General features: G+C 40.6%; 1 protein-coding gene across 1 annotated transcript in view; it reads left to right on the top strand.

Moving 5' to 3' along the window:
- The first annotated feature begins 9,975 nt into the window (after positions 1-9,975).
- LOC105712694 (collagen alpha-3(IV) chain) overlaps positions 9,976-21,579 on the top strand; it is a 147,796-nt gene continuing 136,192 nt past the window's right edge. The window contains exon 1 of the mRNA XM_064372925.1: positions 9,976-10,062. Within this exon, the coding sequence (XP_064228995.1) occupies positions 9,976-10,062 (87 nt within the window). The remainder of the gene's footprint in view (positions 10,063-21,579) is intronic.

Below are 21,579 nucleotides of genomic sequence, written 5' to 3'. Positions count from 1 at the left end.
TGTAGAGAAATAAGCAGACAATCTCAGAGGTCAAAAAAGTGTTCCCAGAAAAAGAATGACATGTCCTATTCACCTCCATCCACCTGGACACCTTTGGAGGACTACATTGTTTTTCTGTTTGGAGTCAACATAACCATTTCCCAATATACAAGCTGGTTACTTGGTTTTCCTCTTTCTAAAATCCCACTTTTGAGGGTTGACCCTACCTTCAGACTTTTAAAGAATTTAGGTTGGTTTGAGCTCTTTAGCAAAACAGTCACTCTCATCCCACATTCTAAGGTTTTCAAAGTGGGTCATGAGTCTGTGTGGTCCATGGGCCACTGGAATGTAGATGGAGCTTCATGTTCTCTGAGAAGCAACAAGGAAAACTGGACAATTACTCAAGTAAATTCTTGAGAATGACTCGGAGTTCCAACTTGATCAGAATGTGCTGGACTATAGCCAAGCCCACCCCCATCTTTCCTTCCCTCCAGATTCAGCTGAACTGTTTGAGAGTGCTGCAGAGTCCTCAGTTGACATTGGAGTTGAGTTTGCTAGTACAATTGGACCAGATCTCAGTTCACCCACCATCTGGCAATATGGGCTTTTATTATCATGTTCCCCTTGAGGTCTCCTCCCAATATCAACAAAAAATTTGACAGCAACCATAATAATGTCACTTCTCAGAACCACACGAAGGTGATACATGTTCCAAAAATATACAATTGACTTTCCAAATCAGAGGAGCCCTTTGCCTCCAATTTAAGAATGACATCTTGATTCGGAGTGCTGTCCAGTCTCTTGCCGAAACCACTAATGCCCCACATTTCTCTTGGTCTATGACTTTCCCCCTGAGTAGGGCTGGAGACTCTATCTGAATTCTCTGGACCTTTCAGATCTCCCGGAACTGCCTTGGGGGTGAACTCCAGCAGTAACACTGAACAATTCCAGTGGGCAGGGCCTACTCCCAACTACAATGTGAGGCTAGCATGTGCCTTCAATGACTTCTCACCTCTGCTGCCACTTCCCCTCCATCAAAACAATCTACCTCCCTTCATTGCTATCTGTGTGCTCACGGTTAGTGAATGAAAGCAGAGCTCTGAAGTTAAGAAGATTTGTGTTCAGACTTTGGTGACTCCAATCACACAAGTTAGCAATTAATTATGCAACTAAAAATTACACTTCACCATGTATTCCTTAGCAAGTGTGTAGCCCCTCTGAGCACTTGATTCCTCAGTGTGTAAAATTAACATCTAATGGACTTAAATGAGTAGGACTTGGTGCCTAGTACAATGCATGGCATGTAGGAGCAGCTCAGTAAATGTTTCTTTCCTTCCTTTCTAATCTGCCATAGAGAAAGAAAAAGAACTCACAATATATTAGAGAAAAGCAATAAAAGTAAAAACCCAGCTGGGTGTGATGGCTCACATCTGCAATCCCAAACTTTGGGAGGTCAAGATGGATGGATCGCTTGAGCCCAGGACTTCAAGACCAGCCAGGGCAACATGGTGAAACCACATCTCTACAAAAAATACACACAAAAAAATTAGCCAGGTGGTTTGCATGTGCCTATAGTTCCAGCTACTTGGGAGGTTGAGGTGGGAGAATCACTTGAGCCCAGGATGCAAAGGTTGCAGTAAGCAGAGATCGCACCACTGCAGCCATCCTGGGCAACACAGCAAAACCCTGTCTTTAAAAAAAAAAAAAAAAAAAAAAAAAAAATACCGGGCAGACCCCAGGAAGAAGGAAAGACTTGATTTAGGAAGGAAGGAAGATCTGGGGAAATGAAAGAAAAAAAAGGAATAAGCTATGACAGTACCTTATAAAGTACCTTTTAAACATCAGGAGAGAAAAATTACCAGAAATAAATTTTTCAATTTGTTAGAAGGAGATATACAGAAGGACAATTCTAGGTAAAATCAGTTAGCATAAATTCACTCTGAGAATAGAATAAAAGACTAGAAAAGACATACCACACAAACAGTAAACATAGGAAACCTATAATGGATATACTAACAGCACATAAAATAAACTTCAGGATAGTAAGTGGCCCTTGATAATGATTTACAAATTAATATTGCAGGAAGTTATAAATATAAATATATGTGCTTAACAACAGAACTTCAAATTGATGCAAAAACTACAAAACTGAAGGAAAAAAATGGACAAATCCTGAAATATAGTTGGGAACTAATAATATCTTGGTTATTGATAGAACAAAGTACAATATCAACTAAGACACAGAAGATTGGAACAACACTATCAACCATCTTTACTTAATTTAACACACACTAGGACACTATACCAAGCAATCATAGTATATATTCTTTTCAAGTGGACATGGCATGGATAGACCATATATGGTGGATCATAAAACAAGTTTCAACACATTTCAAAAGACTGAACTCTTGCAAAAAAAATTACATTAGAATTCAATAATAAGCCATCTAGGAAAGTCTCAAATATTTGGAAATTAAACATCACACTTCCAAATAACCCATGAGCTAAAGAAGAAATCAGAAAATATTTTAAGCTGAATGATAATAAAAGCACTATATATCAAAACAGGATGCAACTAACCCAGTGCAGAAAAGGATCTTCTAGGTAAAAAAGTTCATATTAGAAAAGAAAAAAATCAAAAATCAATTACCTAAGCCTCTATCTTAGAAAACTAGGAAAGAAGAACAAATTAAATCTGAAGCAAAATGAATATTTAATAATAAACATTAAAGAGGAAATTAACAAAGGAGAAAGCATCAAATAGTAGAGAAAAATCAACAAAACCCAACGTTGGTAGCTTGGCTCTGTATACAATTGATTAAGTCTGAAAACTTGGGAATGTTAAAAATGGCAATATGACAGTATCAAATGACAAAAGTGATTAAAAAGATAATTAGAGAATCTTCTTACAATAATATGCCAATAAATTTAACAATGTAGAGGAAATAAATAATTTTGTGAAAGACATCAATTATCAAAACTGACACAAGAAGCAATAGAAAATTTAAGTGGCCCTATAGCAATTAAATTTATAATTAATTAACTTTGTAAGTAAAAATATTCCCCAGAGAAAACTGCAGGGCTAGCTGGCTTTACTGGTTAATTCTATCAAACATTTAATAAAGAAATAATACCAATTTTTCTACATACTCTTTCTGAATATAGAAAAAAAGAGAATGCTGGCCAACTTATTTGATGAGGCTAGCATTATTCAGATGCCATAACTGACAAAGATATTACAGGAAAATTACACAGCAACATCTCTTGTGAATATAAACACAACTCTCCTTAACATAATATTAACAAATAAAATCTATATATACGTAAATGTAAATGACCTAGAATAGCCTAAGCTGTTTTTATAAAAAGCAACAAAGTTGAAAGATTTACACTAGTCTTGCTAAAAAACTACAGTCATAAGAATTATGGTAAATAAATAGACATATAGATAAATAGAACATAAAGACTCAAACATAGATAATCAACTGATTTTTCACAAAGGTGCCACAGCAATTTAATGGGGGAAAAGTCTTTTCAACAACTGGTGCTATAACAACTGAATATTCATATGGAAAAAAAGTTTAATGAATCCTTACCTCATGCCATACCCAGAAATTAACTTGAAAGAGATCATTGAGGTAAAAGTAACAACACTACACAAGAGAAAAACATAGGAGAAAATTTCTCCAACTTTGGCATAAGTATAGAGTTCTCACTCAGGTAATGAGAAAAGCACAAATCACAAAATTTTAAAAAATTATAAATTGTATTCCATCAAAATAAAACTTTTGCTTCTTAAAAAATACCAATAAGAAAATGAAAAAGACATTCCCCAGAATAGGAGAAAATACTCACAATACTTGTATCTAACATTGATCTTGTATCTACAATATATCAATAACTCTTACAATTCAACAATAAGAAGATAAGAAGCCAAATTTTAAGTGGAAAAAAGATTTGAATAGGCACTTCACAAAACAAGCTATACGAATGTTCAATAAGTACATAAAAAGGTGTTCAACATCGTTAGTTATTGGAGAAATGCAAAATACACTGGAATACCTCTGTATAAACATTAGCATGGCTAAAATAAAAAAATTAACAGCAAAATAAATATATGGAGTGACTGGAACTCCTATGCACTGTATTATACCTTATATTGAGAAGGTAGAATGATAAAACCACTTTGGAAAACAATTTCTTTTAAAATTAAATGCACATCTACCATATGACCCAGTCATTTCATTCCTAGGTATTTACTTGAGAGAAATAAAATTGCATGCCCACACAAAGACTTGTAGAAAAATATTCATAGTAGCTTGATTTGTAGTAGCTCCAAACTGGAAACAATCCAAATATCCAACAACAGGTAAATGAATTTTTTTTCAAAGGGTGAGCTCCACACAACAGAATACTCCTCAGCAATAGAAAGGAATAGATACGAATCCACACAACATGGATGAATCTGAATATTGCTATGCAGAGTCAAAAAAGCCAGATACAAGAAAGTACACATGGTGTAATTCCATCAAAACAAAATTCTAAAAAATGCCAACTACAACGCAGTCTATGGTGACAGAAAGCAGATCAGTAGTGGTCTGAGAATGGGTTGTGGAAAGAGGAATGGATGGCAAAGGGGCAGAAAGAAACTTCTGGGAGTATAGAAAAATACTGCAGCCTAATGGGTGGTGGTAGTTTCACAGGGTAGATGCGTCAGTGAAACTTCTTCAATTCCATGTTTTAAGCAGGTGCAATTTATCGAACATAGATTATACCTCAAGAAATGTACTTTACTTTTAAATTCCCTAATGATATAGTTTGACTTTGTGTCCTCACGCAAATCTCATCTTGAATTGTAATCCCATAATCCCCATGTGTCATGGGGTTGGTTTCCCCCCACATCATGGGGGTGGTTCCCCCCATGCTGTTCTCAAGATAATGAGTGAGTTCTCGTGAGATCTGATGGTTTTATAAGGTGCTTCCCCCTTGGCTCCACTCATTCTCTCTCCTGCCGCCCTGTGAAGAGGTGCCTTCCACCATAATTGTAAGTTTCCTGAGTCCTCCCCAGCCATGCGGAATTGTGAGTCAGTTAAACCTCTTGTCTTTATAAATTACCCAGTCTCAGGTAATTCTTCATAGCAGTGTGATAACAGACTAATACACCTAATAATGTACCTGCCCTCAAAGGCTTTGTAATGCAGAACAATAAATCACCAGACACTATTTCTGTGCTATATAATAAAGGTCTGGACAAAGGTCTTCACAGGGACCACACTCTCTAATTTTTGACCTAGATCTTAAAGCACAGGTAATTGTAGCAGACAGACCAAGAAGAAGGTCCCTGAAAACAGAGGGAAGAGCAAGGACGAAGGTGTGAGGTGAGGAAGTGTATATAGTGAAACAGAAATCATAAAAAGCTTGGGATGACAAAAGAGATAAAACAAAAAAGTTGATTTGAGACAACACTATCTTATTCCAACAAATGTGAAATCAGTTGTGAAGGCAAAGGGGAACTTCTGGAAGCTTTTAAACAAACAAGTAGCACGATGTGTGTGATGGGTATTACTGACGTTTGCCACCTGTTTCCCACTCTTTCAAGGCATGTGGTAGATTTCATTTCCCTGCCCCTTACAGAATAAAGCATGATCATGTGATCCATTTGGCCAGCGAAATGTGAATAGAAATAGCCTGTGTCACATCCAGGAGGAAGCTTGTAGGGTAGTTTTAGTCTAGCACATTCACCTCCCCTTCTGAGGTGAATAGAGATGTTGAAAGGGAATTTCCAGGAGGTCCCTGAGTGGCTACGAGAACCAGAGCTCCCCCATCCCACTCCCACCTCCCCATGTCCTGTGATAAATATGTAGTGTGAATGATGGGAAAGCTCCCATGATGATAAGCCTCTGGATTGGAAGGACTGTTTGTAATTGCCCCTAAAGTCACCTGTCCTTGCTAGCACAATCTGCAATTTTAATTGTTAACTCTGATAATTACATAGAAGATGGGTTTAAGAGTAGAAAGCTCGCAGGACAGAAAACTAGCTAGATGGCTACCACAACCCAATAGTGCAAGGCAGGAGCCATGAACTTAGAGAAGCAGAAAAGGAGTCCAGAGATGCAATGGCAAGAACTGAAATGAGTTGGTAATCACTCAGATTCTAAAAGCCCCTAAGAGGCTAATTGTTTCAGATGTGTTGAAAAGAGAAAGTTCTTGAAAGAAAAAGGACACTAAGAGGGGAGATGAAATAAAACAAGATGAATGAAGCAGCTATGGGCATTATAAGAGGTGTATTTTATATCTTATCAAAAGCAGAGGCATGTCCCTCTGCAATGAAGGCTAGAGGTAGATCATGAACTTAGGAAGAAAACAGACTACGTGTGAATGTTGGGTGAATCTGACAAGCCATTCAGCTTCATTTGTGCACTTATTAATTCATTCAGCAAATAGTAACAGCCTCACTTATTCATTCAACATCAGTAAAAAACACAAAAATGGCCCCTGCCCTAATGGGGCTTACACTGAAATGTAGTGAAGCAGATACAACTATTTAAACATTGTGTAGAAAATGGGCATGACACTGTAATTACGAAAAGAGGGCAAAAATAATTATATAGGACTTGTCAAAGGCAGTGACCACTCATCTTGTTTAAAACCCCTATATGGCATCAAAGTAAAAAACAGAGATCTTTGTGTCCTTTGAATGTACAAAAAGAACCATCCTCCTTTCCTCTTGCTGTTTTACATTTATTTAAAGAACCAACTGTTAAAAATCAATTCTCTTGACCCAAAGGTGATTTTTTAAAAATCAAGACTTCTGGTTAATTAACACCACCTGGTGAGCCTTTCAAAGATTGTTCTAAAGGTGGCAGGTGGGGAATGGGTGGTTAAATGTGGTTTTTAGATAAGCAGCTTCTCAGGGTTTCAGGTACCAGGTGCATATGAATCACCTGGAGATCTTGGTCAATGTGGGATCTAATTCAGTGGATCCAGAGTGGGACCTGAGACTCTGCATTTCCAACAAGCTCCCAGGGATGCCAACGCTGCTGGTCTCAAGGGATGCCAAGGCAAGGTTCTAGAGGCCTTGGAAGTGTACTAACCTCAAGGGAGCTCATGGGCTGTGCTTGCCTCCCAGCGTTGGGTACTGAGCTCAGAAGAGCATCTCTACCATGTGCCACCATTTTTCATCAGGGCCACCTGTTTTCCTTTGTACAAAACAAGAATCAAATTTCACTATGTGACTACTATGTGAAGATCCTGCACAAAGGGTTTCTGCTAGGTTATTAGATTCCAACAACTCCCTGAAGTGGGTACTGTGAATATGTCTATTTTATAGAAGGGAAGACTCCAACCCAGAGAGTTTAGGTCACACTAGTAAGTATGGAAAGCATTCAAAACTCCAGAGTCTACTCCAGAGGTCAAGCTCTCCAGCACTGCCTCTTTCTTGCTGTAGTTACATCACAAGTTTCTTTCTGGCTCTGTTTCTGGATCAGAAATGACTCGCAGTTGACTGCTACCTCCTGTTCCAAAGTTGATAAAACCAACTCTAGTCCTCCAACAAAATGAGTTGGTTTCAGGAAAAGGCAATTAAAATTCAAATTGAGGAATCTTCTGGAATTCAGCAAAGAGAAGAAACGTTTAACATTAGCATTGAGATTGTTTTGTTTGTACTGTTTAAAATGAAGTATTGTCAGTTTGTGAAAGACTATCATGTGACTCTCAGAACTCTTGGACACTGTCACTTTATCAACAGAACACCTGCTGTTTCATTCCACAAGAAAAGCAGAAGTTTCCATAAGAACCTTCCCTACCAATGCAAAGAAGCTACTGCATACCACATTGCAACATCTGTGATATGGTCATAAACTCCGCGGTGTTCCTAAGTTGTAATGAATTAGAGTTTAACATATGTGCTTTTTATTATTCTACTAAGAAAAGACCCAACTCAACATATGCATGAAATTTTCACATGTGTGTGAAGAGGGGCTCTCAAACTTGATTGTGCATGAGAATCTACAGGAAATTTTAAAACAACTAGAGAGTCTGATAAAATTGGTCTGGAATGGTCTGGGTATCAGCATTTTTTTGATGTTCCTGAAGGGATTCTAATGCACAATCACAGTTGAGAATCACTGGCATAAAAGACAGAAAGAAGACTTTAGATTCACGCTACAGTCAAAATAAAAGGAACAGGAGGAATGTCTTCATTTACTGTTAGGGTTTTGCCTATCTGCATAGCTACAAACGTCTAAGATACCCATAGTCTCCAATTTTAACTGCAAGCGATTCCCTACAATCAGTGACCAACTGCATAGATCGTACTTGGTGTCTGAAACCAATCACAGCCAATACCAGCAACACTGTTCCAAGGCAAAGATCCTTAACCTGAGGATGGAATTCAGGTGATCTGTATAGAAAACTCGAATAGGAAAAAAAGCTGCATCTTTATTTTTAGTAACATATCACAGAAGTTCAACATGTCCTTTCTTTATGGGCATAGGCAACAGACCACAGAGGTATTGGCAGTTCTTGATAGTTTGCACCCCGTGGTATTTTCATGTCACATTTCAATCTGGGCTATTATCTAAAATACCATTTGCAGTCATCACTACTTTGATATTACAGTTGCCTAATTGGCCTGCTGTTAAATCTAGCTATTTAATGCAATAATGATAATGGACCTATGTTACTATATCACGACTTGAGAACTTCCATAATTGCATTCCAATAAAACTGATTCTGGTTTGATTGTATTTTATGTATTTCACAACATTTTCTGAGAAGGGGTCTAAATGTTTTACCAGAGCCAGTGCGGTTCCCTGGGACAGGAAACGGTGAGAGCCTGCTGGAGGACGGTGCCCTGACAAGCCAGGCACCGCGCACTGGCATCCCAGGCCACCCCCAGGAAGGGCGCACCCTGATGAGAGCTGGGTCTTGTTTTGCTCTGCATTTCCGCAGATAAGACTTGGCCTGAAAAGCAGTTCAACTCAACGGAGAATAGGATGGGCTTTCTCTTTCTCCTCAGCTGCCTCTTTCTCTTGGCATTTTGGAGTGCCCCGACTGCCAGGCCGGTAACTCGAGCCTCCAAATTAATCAAAACACACAGCACCCAGTTAAAGCCCAGGCAGACAAACCCGGGAGCCAGACGAGCTCTCCTCTGGTGACCTCCGGGCCACAACTCCCCAGCCGGGCCCGCCACCATCCCTTGACTGCCACACTCCCTCCACTGCCCCTCCCAGGCAGATGCCGGGGCCCCCGGACGGAGGTTGCCCCGCCTATGGGCGCCTTACCTGGGGGGACGCCCGCAGCGCCGGGAGCTGCAGCCTCGCCCGCCCACGGGACGCGCACCTCCAGCCCCAATCCACCCGCGCCCCGCTGCCTCTTCGCGGCGCTTTCGCTGCCAAGCCCGGCGGCCGCAAGTTGGAGGCGGGCTAGAGGCGGGAAGGCGGACAGATGCACCGCCGCAGGCGCGGCAAGTAAGCGGGGCCTCCCGAGTGCAGACGCCCGCCGCGCCTCCCGCTTAATCTGGGCTGGGCCGCTGGCCACTCCCTCCACCCTGCGCAGTCACCTCCCCACCGCACACCCCCAAACTCCCCACCTCCGACCCGCACCCCACTTCCCCGCCTGGGCCCCGGACCTGGGGAGCATCACCTCCTTAACCCCTTACCCTGGATCCGCGCCCACCTGCCCCGCAGGCGCCCAGCCCTTTCTCTCGCCTCCTGGGCACGATGCCCGGGTAGAAGGGACACTGCCTGGTAAGTTGGGAGGGAGGGGGGTACGAGGGCGGGACCTAAGCCACGTCTTCCCTCCCTTGGAGCCACAACCAAAAAGCCTGAGTGGGGAGGGACGGACCGCGCTACCGAGCCCTACAAAACCCGCCCCGGCCGAGTGGCGAGGCGAGCTCTCCAGCCCGGGCTCCCGGAGCCGCGCTACGCAGAAGACGCTGTGACCTGAGAGCCTGCGGGTCCCCGGACTCGCTGGGGCTCTGAGCGCGTGCCCACCATGAGCCCCCGGATGGCGCTCAGGCCGCAGGTGCTCCTGCTGCCGCTCCTGCTGGTGCTCCTGGCGGCGGCGAGCGCGGCCGGCAAGGTGAGTGGGGGCTGCGCGACCCCCACCCTCGCACTTCCATCCCTCCTCCCCGCGTCCGGGGGACACGCTGGCCCCACCCGCAGCGGCGCGGTCGTGGAACGGCTACCGAGCTGGTGGTGGGGCTGTGGGCTCCACGCAGGTCCCGGGACAGGCAGCGGGAGGAAGGGAGCAAGGGTGATGCCCCGGAACAGGTGGAATGCGCGGGGCTGGGGGAGGAGGCGAGGAGGGGGCTTGTCCAGTGCCTAGGGGTCAGGGATGGCGGGGACAGGCCTCCAGAGGTCAGTAAATTAAAAAATAGACACAAAGATAATCGCCAAGGATGATACGTGAGAACACCGGATGTGGAGATGCAGGGTGTCACGCTGGTGAATCAAAGCAAGCAGCTTGGCTGAGAGCACAGAGGGCTGGCAGGAGACACCTGCAGGGAGTCCCATCCGCCACTTCCTAGTGGGACCTCGCACGAAACTCTGACCTCTCTGGGGTTCAGTTTCTTCCTTGCAAAACTTGCCCTCCCGTGTTCCTTTGCTATTGTTGGGAAAAGCAAATGCACTCGCTGAAACATTAAGAGCACCTTAGAAATTAGAACTCAGGTTAGAATCAATTAAGCAATCTGTCACTTTGATTTGATTGTTAACTTGGAAGGTGAGTGAAATTGGATTTATTTAAATCCACCCGGCATTTCTTATTCTTTGCCATTAAAGAGAAATCGAATGTCCTTGAAAGGTTTGTGCCTCCTAGAGTTGACTCACTTGATTTTATCTTGTGAAAGTCAACTTTAACTTTTCAGATGCTTTATTTTTGCCCTTCAAAAAGTTGATTTGGGTGATAACGTGGCATAGTAAATTTCATTTCCAAGGATGAGATGTTTTTACAAATTTTATAATTGAGATCATGATTGGAAATTAATGGTCACAGAAATATTTATATGTGTTACATGAAAAGAATTTTAGAACCTAGGGTCACATATAAGTTTTTCTTATTTAAATTGCTACCACCTATAATAGCAGACATTATAGGTGAAAGTAAAAGCCCTCTCTGAGCACCCCCATACTTCTCCCCATTTCCCTGACTTCCAAGAGGTATCCACTTCACCACTTTCATGTTTTTTCCCAAACATTTTCCATGCATTTACACACACTTACATGAACCCACAAACTGTGTATGTTTTTGTTGGCTTTTTAACATAACAGATACCATGCTGTATTCCTTTGAAACCTGTAGACCAGTCCATGTCAGTATTTAAGATCTTCCTGTTTTTCTTTTTGCTTTGTTGCAAAGTTTTTCACAATATGCCAAAGTTAACTGAACCATTTCCCTATCAGTTTACATTTAGGTTACTCGCTGTTTCACATTCTAAAGGACATTTGTAATCCATGTAATCTTCACGTAGCTGGTTCTAACAAAAACGCACTTTGCATGGATTAGGAATTCGCAGCATTTAAAATTAGGAATTCCTAGTATTTAAATACTGCTCGGCATGATAGATGAGACTCATGCAAGTCAGTGGGTATTATCTACTAGCTTTAACCAGAAACAAAAAAAAAATCAAAAAAGCAAAATCCTAAAGAAAATGTATGTTGTGGGGAAGCCTGGGGAAGAGCTCCAGAGCAGGATTTGCACGTTTCTGAATTTAGAAGAAAAGGAATGAGATTGGGAAAGAGGTGGAAGCATCGTACTTGTGTAAGGATCAGCCTGAAAAAGTAATGCTTGGGGACCATGCAAACTCTAATCATACCATTTTCAATTCTGTTGTTATATTCCTTTATTATTTTTACATGTAAACTTTTCTGTTTTGAGTTTGGCCAAATCTTGGTAACTTCTTGCTGAAATTAATACATTTGTATTGTTTTTCTCAGCACTTGAAGTCAGTCTTTCATTAAAAAGTTTTCAGGATTATCATTTCCAGTGTACCCACTGGGATGGAGAGAAAATATGCCATTAAAGCAATGAAATGTGCCTTCATCTTGTAGAAAAAGGAATCACAACGTTAACTGATAATCAGGCAATGGGCACCAACATGGCTCCCTTCACAGAGAAACTCTGCCATTGGGCAAGGCTGCTGACCACTCTGAGCCTCAGTTTTCTCATCTGTAAAATGAGAGAGTTGAAACCCCAATGGGGCCAGGAGGTGAAGTGATGAGTGAGGCGATGGGGTAAGAGACAATCTTTCAGAGTCAACTAGTTGTTAGCATGCTAGAATTCAAGTGCAATTGTACCAGCATTACTTCAAGAGAGAAGTTGGGAATCCAGTTTTTATTAGAAACTTCTCTCATTCTAAATATTAGCAACTAAGCCAAAACTTTACAAAAACATAGTGTGGGCCAAACAATGTATAAGTGAGAGCTAAATGTAACTTTGGAGCCATTATATTTTATTATTTTTGTAATACTGTAGTTAAGGACATGTTTCGCTCTAAATTTTTTCAGTTTTACTTTAGCATTTCTCAAAACGGGGAAATCGCAGTGGTGTTGACTCTACATGCTAAGTTTGTTTAGTCAGGGTGGAACTGTCCACCCACACAATTTGTACTGATGTGCCCAGAATGAAATACCTCTGCTGCTTTGCACAGGCATCCAGTTCCAGGCCAGCTGCCCAGTGCATCCCCAGGTTTTATGGCTGTCAGGGCTCAGCTCACCCACTTGAGACAGGGAGGCATTTTGCTGTTGTCTCAGGCAATAGATCTGGGAGCGGAGGTATAGAAAGCCCCATTTTTGATTTCTGGATGAGGTGAGGTTCACACATTAAGATATCACGGTTTATCCTTCTTATTGCTTTAGCATTCCAGACAGGGCAGCAATACAAGAAGCAAATGTCAAAAATTGAAAAACACCTGCATTTGGGGAGGATGCTTTCTCACCAGACTTCATTTTCAAATTTAAACACTTTCAGTTAAATTAGAAAACAAAAAATAATGGAACAGACAGCAACTTATCTACCCCTGAGATTAAGCAAGTATTAATATACTTTGACTTGTTTGCTCTCTGACTTCTTCCTTTAGGAAAAAAATCAGAATACAGAAAGTCATACACACATTCTTTACTCCCTCTTTCATCCCCAAAAGTTTATGTATGTAATTCCCCTGCACAATTTTATACTGTGTGTGTGTGTGTGTGTGTGTGTGTGTGTTCTCCAGAAAAAATAAGTATTACTGTTTTGTGGTCTTTGAAATGTAATAAATAGTTTCACATTATACATATCCATTGGAGCTTGCTTTTTATCACTCCATATTGTGTTTTTGGATTTTATCCATGTTGATACATATAGATGTGAAGTATTTATAGTAATAGCTGCTGCATCGTATCCAGTTATATAAAGTATGGTTTATTTTTCCATTCCCCTAAACAAAGTAAGCTTGTCTTTATATTTTCATTTTATAAAGTTGCAATGTGTATTTTGCTATATGCACCATTGTGACAACTAGAATTTGAATTCCTAAGTGGTTCATAAAGAAAACATATTTGAAATATATTAGGAATTGACAAGTTCGTCTGCAAAAGGGTTGTGCCAACAATGTACCAGAGTGTCTATTTCCCTATATCTTTGGCAAAGCTTGGTGTGCTTAGACGTTAATGGTGTGAAATGAGATCTTGTTTTGACTACTGAGTTTGTAAACTTTTTCGTATTTTAACTGGCCGTTTCTATTTCCCTCAGTGTGAACTGCATAATACAACTTTCTGCCTGTTTACCTAGTGAACTTTGCCTTTTTGTTGCTGATTGGAAGTTATTTACATATTTAGATACAAAACTTTTGTCATTAAAGTGTATAGCAAGCATTTTATTCCAATCTTTGGTTCATCTTTGAGTTATTGGTGCTTTAATGTATAATACTGTTTTCACTATAATCTCAAACTTACCTTTTTTTTGACATTTTGTCTTTTATACTTTGTCAATTTTTTTTTCCTTTCCTAGGATTATAAGAATGTTCTTCTACATTAAAAAAAAAGTTTCATAGTTTAACTCTTTTACATTTAGATCTCTTAATCCTGGAATTATTTTCTACTTATGAGCTCTAGTTTTATTTATTTCCATGTAGATGACAAATTATCCCAACATTTTAAATCAAATAGTATACTCTTTCCTTCTTTGTTTTGCAGTGTTCTAGCTGCAAACATGTATCCCACGTACCCATTCATATGTGGGCTATTTGTAAGTTCTCTATTCCATTGGTCCAATTTTTTTTGTCCCTCCACCAATACTACTCTGTTTTTGATCACTATCTTTATATTAAATCTATATCTGGTAGGACAAGTAGAAGACAGAACAGTTATCCCTGTCATTATTATTCTTTAAATTTATGACAGGTATTCCTGTCTCTTTGCTCTTCTGGTTGAATTTTAGCATCTGCACGTCAAAGGTTCATCAAAGATTCCTGTGGGATGTTAACTGGCATTGCATTGAACATATAGGTTAACTGTTTGTTGCTGAAGTATAAACACATGGGTGGTACACAGAAATGCTACTGATTTTTGATTTTTGATGTTGAGTCAAGCAATCGTATTGAATTTTCTTATTATTTCTAACAGTTTGTAGATACTCTTAGATTTTTTAATGTAACTAGTCACATTGTCAGTGAATTAGTTTTTCTTCCTTTGTAATCTCTGTCTTTTTTTCCTTTTATTACTTGACCAGCTGTATTAGTCTGTTTTCATGCTGCTGATAGTGACATACTGGAGACTTGGTAATTTATATTTAAAAAAAAAAAAAGAGGCTTAATGGACTCACAGTTCCATGTGGCTAGGGAGGCCTCACAATCACGGCAGAACAAGGAACATCTTACATGGTGCCAGGCAAGAGAGAAAGACAGCCAAGTGAAAGGGGAAACCCTTTATAAAAACATCAGATCTCATGAGATTTATTCATATCACAAGAAACCACCCCCATGATTCAATTATCTCCCACCAAATCCCTCCCACAACACATGGGAATTATGGGAGCTACAATTCAAGATGAGATTTGGGTGAGGATACAGCCAAACCATACCACCAGCACTTGAGTGCAATGCTAAATAAAAGCAGTAACAGTATATATTTTTTTCTCATTACTAAACTTAGAGGAAATATTTCTAGCATTTTATTAAGTATGAGTTTCACTCCCTAATATTACTGTCATTGTTCTACTTAATGACTGGATGTTAATGTTATCATTTATTTCATCTGCATCTATTTTAAGAAAATCATATATTCTTTAGCCAGTCAAGGTAGCAAATTAATTTATTTTTAAAATATTTAACCATCCTTGGATTCCTGTGGGTCAAAATCTAGTCATAATGTCTCTTCATAAAACATATCCTATTATTAAATGTGGCACAAATATGGAAAAGTACATTAACAAATGTAGCATTTAATTGCTTCTTAGCTGAATACCCACATAAAGACCATTAGGGTCAAGGAACAGCACACTGACAGCACCCAGAAGTCACCCTTGTATCTCTCTCAGCCACAGTCCCCTTTCTTTTCCCTGAAACTAGAATCTGACTTCTAATCATCATTTCCTTGCTGTTTAAAATATCTTTATCATCTAAATACTTATTCCAAGTGCTGTATTTTGGTTCTGCCTGATCTGACCTTTATGTATATAGATTCATACACTATGAGATAGCATATGTAAATTCTAGTGCCATGCTCAGGGTATAAATGTAGCTAACACAGGAGTGGGCACCTGTGAGAGTCTACCTAAGACATATACACTATGGCCGTATGTTTGCTGACGCCTCTAAACAGGAAAATTGAGATCTTAAATAACTGTTGTTTATGATGGAGCAAAATCCACATATGCTTTGCTTTGTGGAATGAAGCTGTTGGCTTGAGCTGCCATGACAAAATACCATAGATAGAGTGGCTTAAATAGCCATTTATTTCTCACAGTTCTGGAGGCTGGAACGTCCAAGATCGGGGTCACAAATTCTTACTGGTGGTGAATCCGTGTGGGTCTGCAGCAACCTCAATTCTTGCCTGCTCAGAAGAAAGAATTCAATTGAGAGGCAGAAGGCAGAAGGAGAGACCAAGGCAAGTTTTAGAGCAGGAGTGAAAGTTTATCAGAAAGCTTTACAGCAGGAATGAAAGGAAGGAAAGTACACTTGGAAGAGGGCCAAGCAGGCAGCTTGAAAGGCAAGTGCCTGGTTTCACCTTTAACTTAGGGTTTCATACCTTGGCATACTTCTGGGGTCTTGTGTCCCTTGTCTCCTGATTCTTCCCTTGGGGAGGGCTGCCCGCATGCGCAGTGGCCTGCCAGCGCTTCAGAGGGGAGCATGCGCAGTGTGTTTACTGGAGTTGTACGCATGTCCATTTGAGGCGTTCTTCCCTTACTGGTGGAATGTCCGTGGAAGGTCATATAGTAGCTAAACTCAGCCATTTTGCTTCTTAATGTGCATGCTTGAGCCCACTCTCCCAACTCCCGAGATCTTATCAGGGAGAGGCTGCTCACCACCTTCAGGTGTTTTTTATTTCTTGGGAGACTGCCTTTCCCTGGCACTGGCTGCAACCAATTATTATTTAGAAAGGCTGTTCAACAACCACCTGACCATCATATGATAGTTGCCTGAGATTCCTGATGAGGCAGGGGCCCTCTCCTGCCCTGCTCATGCCAGACTAGCTACCTACAGTAACAAAATGCCTGGGTGCTGGTAAGGGTCTTCCTTCTGGCTTGCAGACTGCTGACTTCTCACTGTATCCTCACATGGTAGTTGTGAAGACGGGGAGAGAGACAGAGAGCTACTGCCTAGTTTCTTCTTCGTTTTTTTGAGATGGAGTCTTGCTTTTTCAACAGGCCAGAATGCAGTGGCGTGATCACGGTTCACTGAAACCTCCACCTCCAGGTTCAAGTGATTCTCCTGCCTCAGCCTCCTGCGTAGCTGGGATTACAGGTGTGTGCCACCACGCCAGCTAATTTTGTGTTTTTAGTAGAGATAGGGTTTCATCATTTTGGCCAGGCTAGTCTCAAACTCCTGACCTCAGGAGGTCTGCCCGCCTTGGCCTCCCAAAGTGCTGGGATTACAGGCGTGAGCCACCACACCTGGCCTGCTTTCTTCTGATAAGGGCACAGATCCCTTCATGAAGACTTCACCCTTCTGACATCATCTAAGCCTAATTACCTTCAAAGGCCCCACTTCCAAAGACCGTTGTCTTAGGCTTATAGATTCAACCTAGGAATTTACAGGGATAGAAACTTTCAGTCTGTAACATTCTATCCCTTGTCTCAAGATTTATTACAAACAGAAAGAAGGCCTTAAAGCTCTTTAACTGAAAAAAATGAGTTAAAGCAAAGCTACTAAATGAAGCAGGAAAAGCTCGGAGAGTAAACTTAACCCGTAAAAATCACAGTCTAAAATGTTAGTTTTAATATAATTTGTATAATAAAACTTCTCAGTGTTAGACATCAATGGGAATTAGGAACTATTAATAAAAATCTTTTAATACAACAGAAAACTCTTTACTCTTCTTAGCAAAAAGGATCAGACAGAAGCTTCACTTGACGGTGATGAAATAAGTACAAATCTGGTAAGAAAACACCTTACTCCAGGTTCCACGTTGATCTCCCAAAATGTAGTCCCTGGCTCTGGTTTTCTCAAAGTAGCTGTGTCAGTCTGTCCATTCTTCCAGGTGTTCTGCATGTAAATGCTAATTATGGCCTCTGGTTTCAGGGCCATTTCTCTAACCAAGATTAAATTAAATTACATTAGTGCTATCATTTTCCAGTTCACACACCTACAAAACTCCAGGTAAACATCTGTGTCCATGCTATACAATAGAAACATGATGTGAGCCATGACTACAAGCTTCATATGTCATTTTTAATTTGAAATTTTCTAGTAGCCACATTAAAAAATAGAGATGAGGGCCAGGCGGTGGCTCACGCCTGTAATCCCAGCACTTTGGGAGGCCAAGGCGGGCCGATCACAAGGTCAAGAGATCAAGACGATCCTGGCCAACATGGTGAAACCCCGTCTCTACTAAAAAATACAAAAATTAGCTGGGCATGGTGGCGTGCGCCTGTAGTCCCAGCTACTCAGGAGGCTGAGGCAGGAGAATTGCTTGAATCCAGGAGGCAAAGATTGCAGTGAGCCAAGATTGTGCCACTGCACTCCAGCCTGGCGCCTGGCGACAGAGCAAGACTCTGTCTCAAAAAAAGAAAAAAAAAAGATGGATGAACTTAATTTTAATATGTTTTATTTATACCAACACATCTGTAATATTGTTTTGATATGTAATTACTATTGAAAACATTAATGAGATCTTTTACAAACTTTTTTTTCCTATTAAGTCTTCAAGATCTGGTGTGTATTTTGTACTTCCAGAACATCTCAATTCAGATGAGCCACATTATCAAGCACCTGTAGCCATATGTAGCCCAGCTAATTTTTGTATCTGAAAATGATGACAATGTATTTATAGCAGATAAAGTGCTTCATATAGTGCCTGGTACAGAATACATATCCACTTTTTATAGTCTAGAGACTATTGTTAGTATTATTATTAATCATTGTTTTGAGATGGAGTCTTGCTCTGTCACCCAGGCTGGAGTGCAGTGGCGAGATCTTGGCTCACTACAACCTCCACCTCCCGGGTACAAACAATCCTCCTACCTCAGTCTCCCAGGTAGCTAGGATTACAGGCACCTGTCACTATGCCTGGCTGATTTTTGTATTTTTAGTAGAGATGGGGTCTTACCATGTTGGCCAGCTGATCTCGAACTCCTGACTTGAAGTGATCTCCCCGCCTTGGCCTCCCAAAGTGCTTGGATAACAGGCATGAGCCACCGTGCCCAGCTTAGCAACTATTATTTTATTATCATTACCATTCAATGCCAGACATTAGGATAGAAGACATAGGCACTGGGCTAGATGCTGGAGACTCACTGGTAAACAAAACAGTCTGAATCTCCAGCCATGATGGAGTTAGAAAGCAGCAGTCCAGTAAACCAACAAATGTGTAACATCAGATTGTGGTGCTGCAGGAGAGGATAGGATGTGGTGATGGAGAAGGAGAAGGAGACTTTTTAGCAGTGGTCAGGGAAGCAGACTGAAGCTGGACATGGTGACAACCTTGTGAAGCCCTGAGGGATGTGGTCCCGGACAGGGCCTCTCAAAAGTGGAGAGAGGCCAGAAACTTCCAATTTTACCACTCCTGGGTTGTCAAATAATAAAACCAGGCCAGGGGCGGTGGCTTACGCCTGTAATTCTAGCACTTTGGGAGTCCAAGGTGGGCAGATCACCTGAGGTCAGGAGTTCAAGAATAGCCTTGCCAAAATGGTGAAACCCCGTCTCTACTAAAAATACAAAATTAGCTGAGCGTGGTGATACACACCTGTGGTGCCAGCTACTCAGGAGGCTGAGGCAGGAGAATTGCTTGAACCTGGGCGTTGAAAGTTACAGTGAACCAAGATCACGCCACTGCACTCCAGCTTGGGCAACAGAGTGAGGCTCCGTCTCAAAAAATAAAATAAAAAAAACAAGACCAACAGAGCTTTCGAAATAAACAAATAACATGAAATTTTAAAAGCTGAGTTTATTTACTAGTCACAAAGGGAACTCCTGGCCCTGAAGGAATATGCTGAGTATTTTGCTCCAGGTGAGGTGTGGGATGGGACACGGGGAGTCAGGGTACCACAGAGGAGGCAGGTCTGTCGTGGTTATGCTAACTGAGGATTGAGCGTTGCTGGAGGAATAGGGTACAATAAGTCCACAGGCCTCTATATGGCTGTCTATGGTATAATGTTAATGTTTACACTTAACGAATTAAAATTTTAGCAAAAGAGATACAGTGCAGTGCTTTTGTGCTATTCGCAAGACATTGGTAATGAATTCACAGTGTGGTTCAGGGATGAACCCACATATAAAATGGTGTGATGGAATCATTCTTCTTTCATTCCTGTAGACATATCTCTGCCTCTCTCTCCTCAATCTCGTTGGGATGGGTATGAATTTGCCAAATGTGGCTGTGAAGCCCAGAGCAAGAATGCCAAGCTAGGCCAAAGAGCCCTCAGCTGACACAGGACCAGGCCAGATAGGACTTTAACACAGAGAAAGATGAAATCCAGTTAAGGACATGGAAGAAGTGAGGAGCTCCTCAGAAGAAGAGGAGGGGAAGAGAGCCAGTCTAAATCAACATGGCAATTGCCCAGTCTGTCCCAGTTAATTGATTTGGTACCATTAATTTGATAATCATTTATGTACATATAGAAGGTTAAAGCTCCACCCCACTTCTAGTGCTTAGTACATACAATATCCAGCTATCAAAAATGTTTCTTGACTCTTCCTAGTGTATAAAAATAAATATTTCCACATACCATGGTTGGTATTGTATGTGTGTGATATGAGTGTGTACATGTAAATTTGCACACACATGTATATTTGAAGGATAGTTTATATTCTTAGCATTTTGGTATTAATGATTGCAGTGATATAATGAGTTTAAAGTTTGTAACCTTCAGAGTGATTTGAAACAAAGCCATACAAAAATCTTTTACTTTTTTTAGTAGTTTTAGGCTAAGTTAGGAATTTTCCATTTTTAATCTTTAAGATCCACGTTTGTTAATTAGATTGTCTCTCCAAACTGGTTTCTTAGAGAAGTGATCCCAGTGTTTAAACATGAGTTCAAGTGTATTTAGAAACATTGGGAGATTTGTCGTTATGTAGACAAAACAGTCAGGTCATTGGATTTTTTTTCCCACCGGGATATTTTTGTTGTTACATGAGCTTCTCGAGGAAAAAAAAGTTCCACAAGTGGGAAGTTGAAAAATCTGCAATATTCTTTCTTTGTATCAAATGACGAAGTTTGTCTGGAGTGACCCAAGGCAACAAGGCAAGTTATTTATTTTCTTTGTTGAACAAGGATGATAGGATAATTTTATGCTGTTTGTTTATATATGATATTGAGAAAGCTAAAGAGTTTGCTTGCTGGATCAAAAAAAAGTTACATGTGTTGTACAAAATTTGGAAAATGTCTACAAGAACAAAAAGAAACAAAAATTAAAACTATTTATAATCATATTACCCAAAGAGGATTACTGTTAACATTTTGGTCTATTTCCTTCCAGATATTTTTTTTTCCACTCTGCTTTTTCCTCCTAACAACAGACTGGTGAAAATTTTTTGTGTGTAATTCATTTTTCTAAATATAATTTTTAAAAGTCCATAAAGAACTTTATTATAGATTGATACCGTAAGTTATGTAAGTAATGCCCTCTTATTGAACATTTTGGTCATTTCCAATTTGGTATTTAGAAATACAGTAGTCCTCTCTTATCTCCTGTTTTGCTATTTGAGGTTTTAGTTACCTCTAGTCAATGGGTTCCAAAATATTCAGTAGAAAATTTCAGAAATAAACGATTCCTAAGTTTTAAATTGTGCGCTGTTCTGAGTAGCATGATGAAATCTCCCACCATTCGCGGTATCCCACCGGGGCGTGAATCATCCCTTTTTCCAGCAGATCCACGCTGTCTATGCTCCCTGACCACAGGTCACTGAGTACCTTCTGGGTTATCAGAGTGACTATCTCAGTATTGCAATGCTTGTGTTCA

The sequence above is a fragment of the Aotus nancymaae genome, unplaced genomic scaffold, assembly GCF_030222135.1.
Source record: "Aotus nancymaae isolate 86718 unplaced genomic scaffold, 86718_ANA_hifiasm-v0.15.2.pri h1tg000008l, whole genome shotgun sequence".
Taxonomy (NCBI): domain Eukaryota; kingdom Metazoa; phylum Chordata; class Mammalia; order Primates; family Aotidae; genus Aotus; species Aotus nancymaae.
This window is presented reverse-complemented; position numbering and strand designations above follow the sequence as displayed.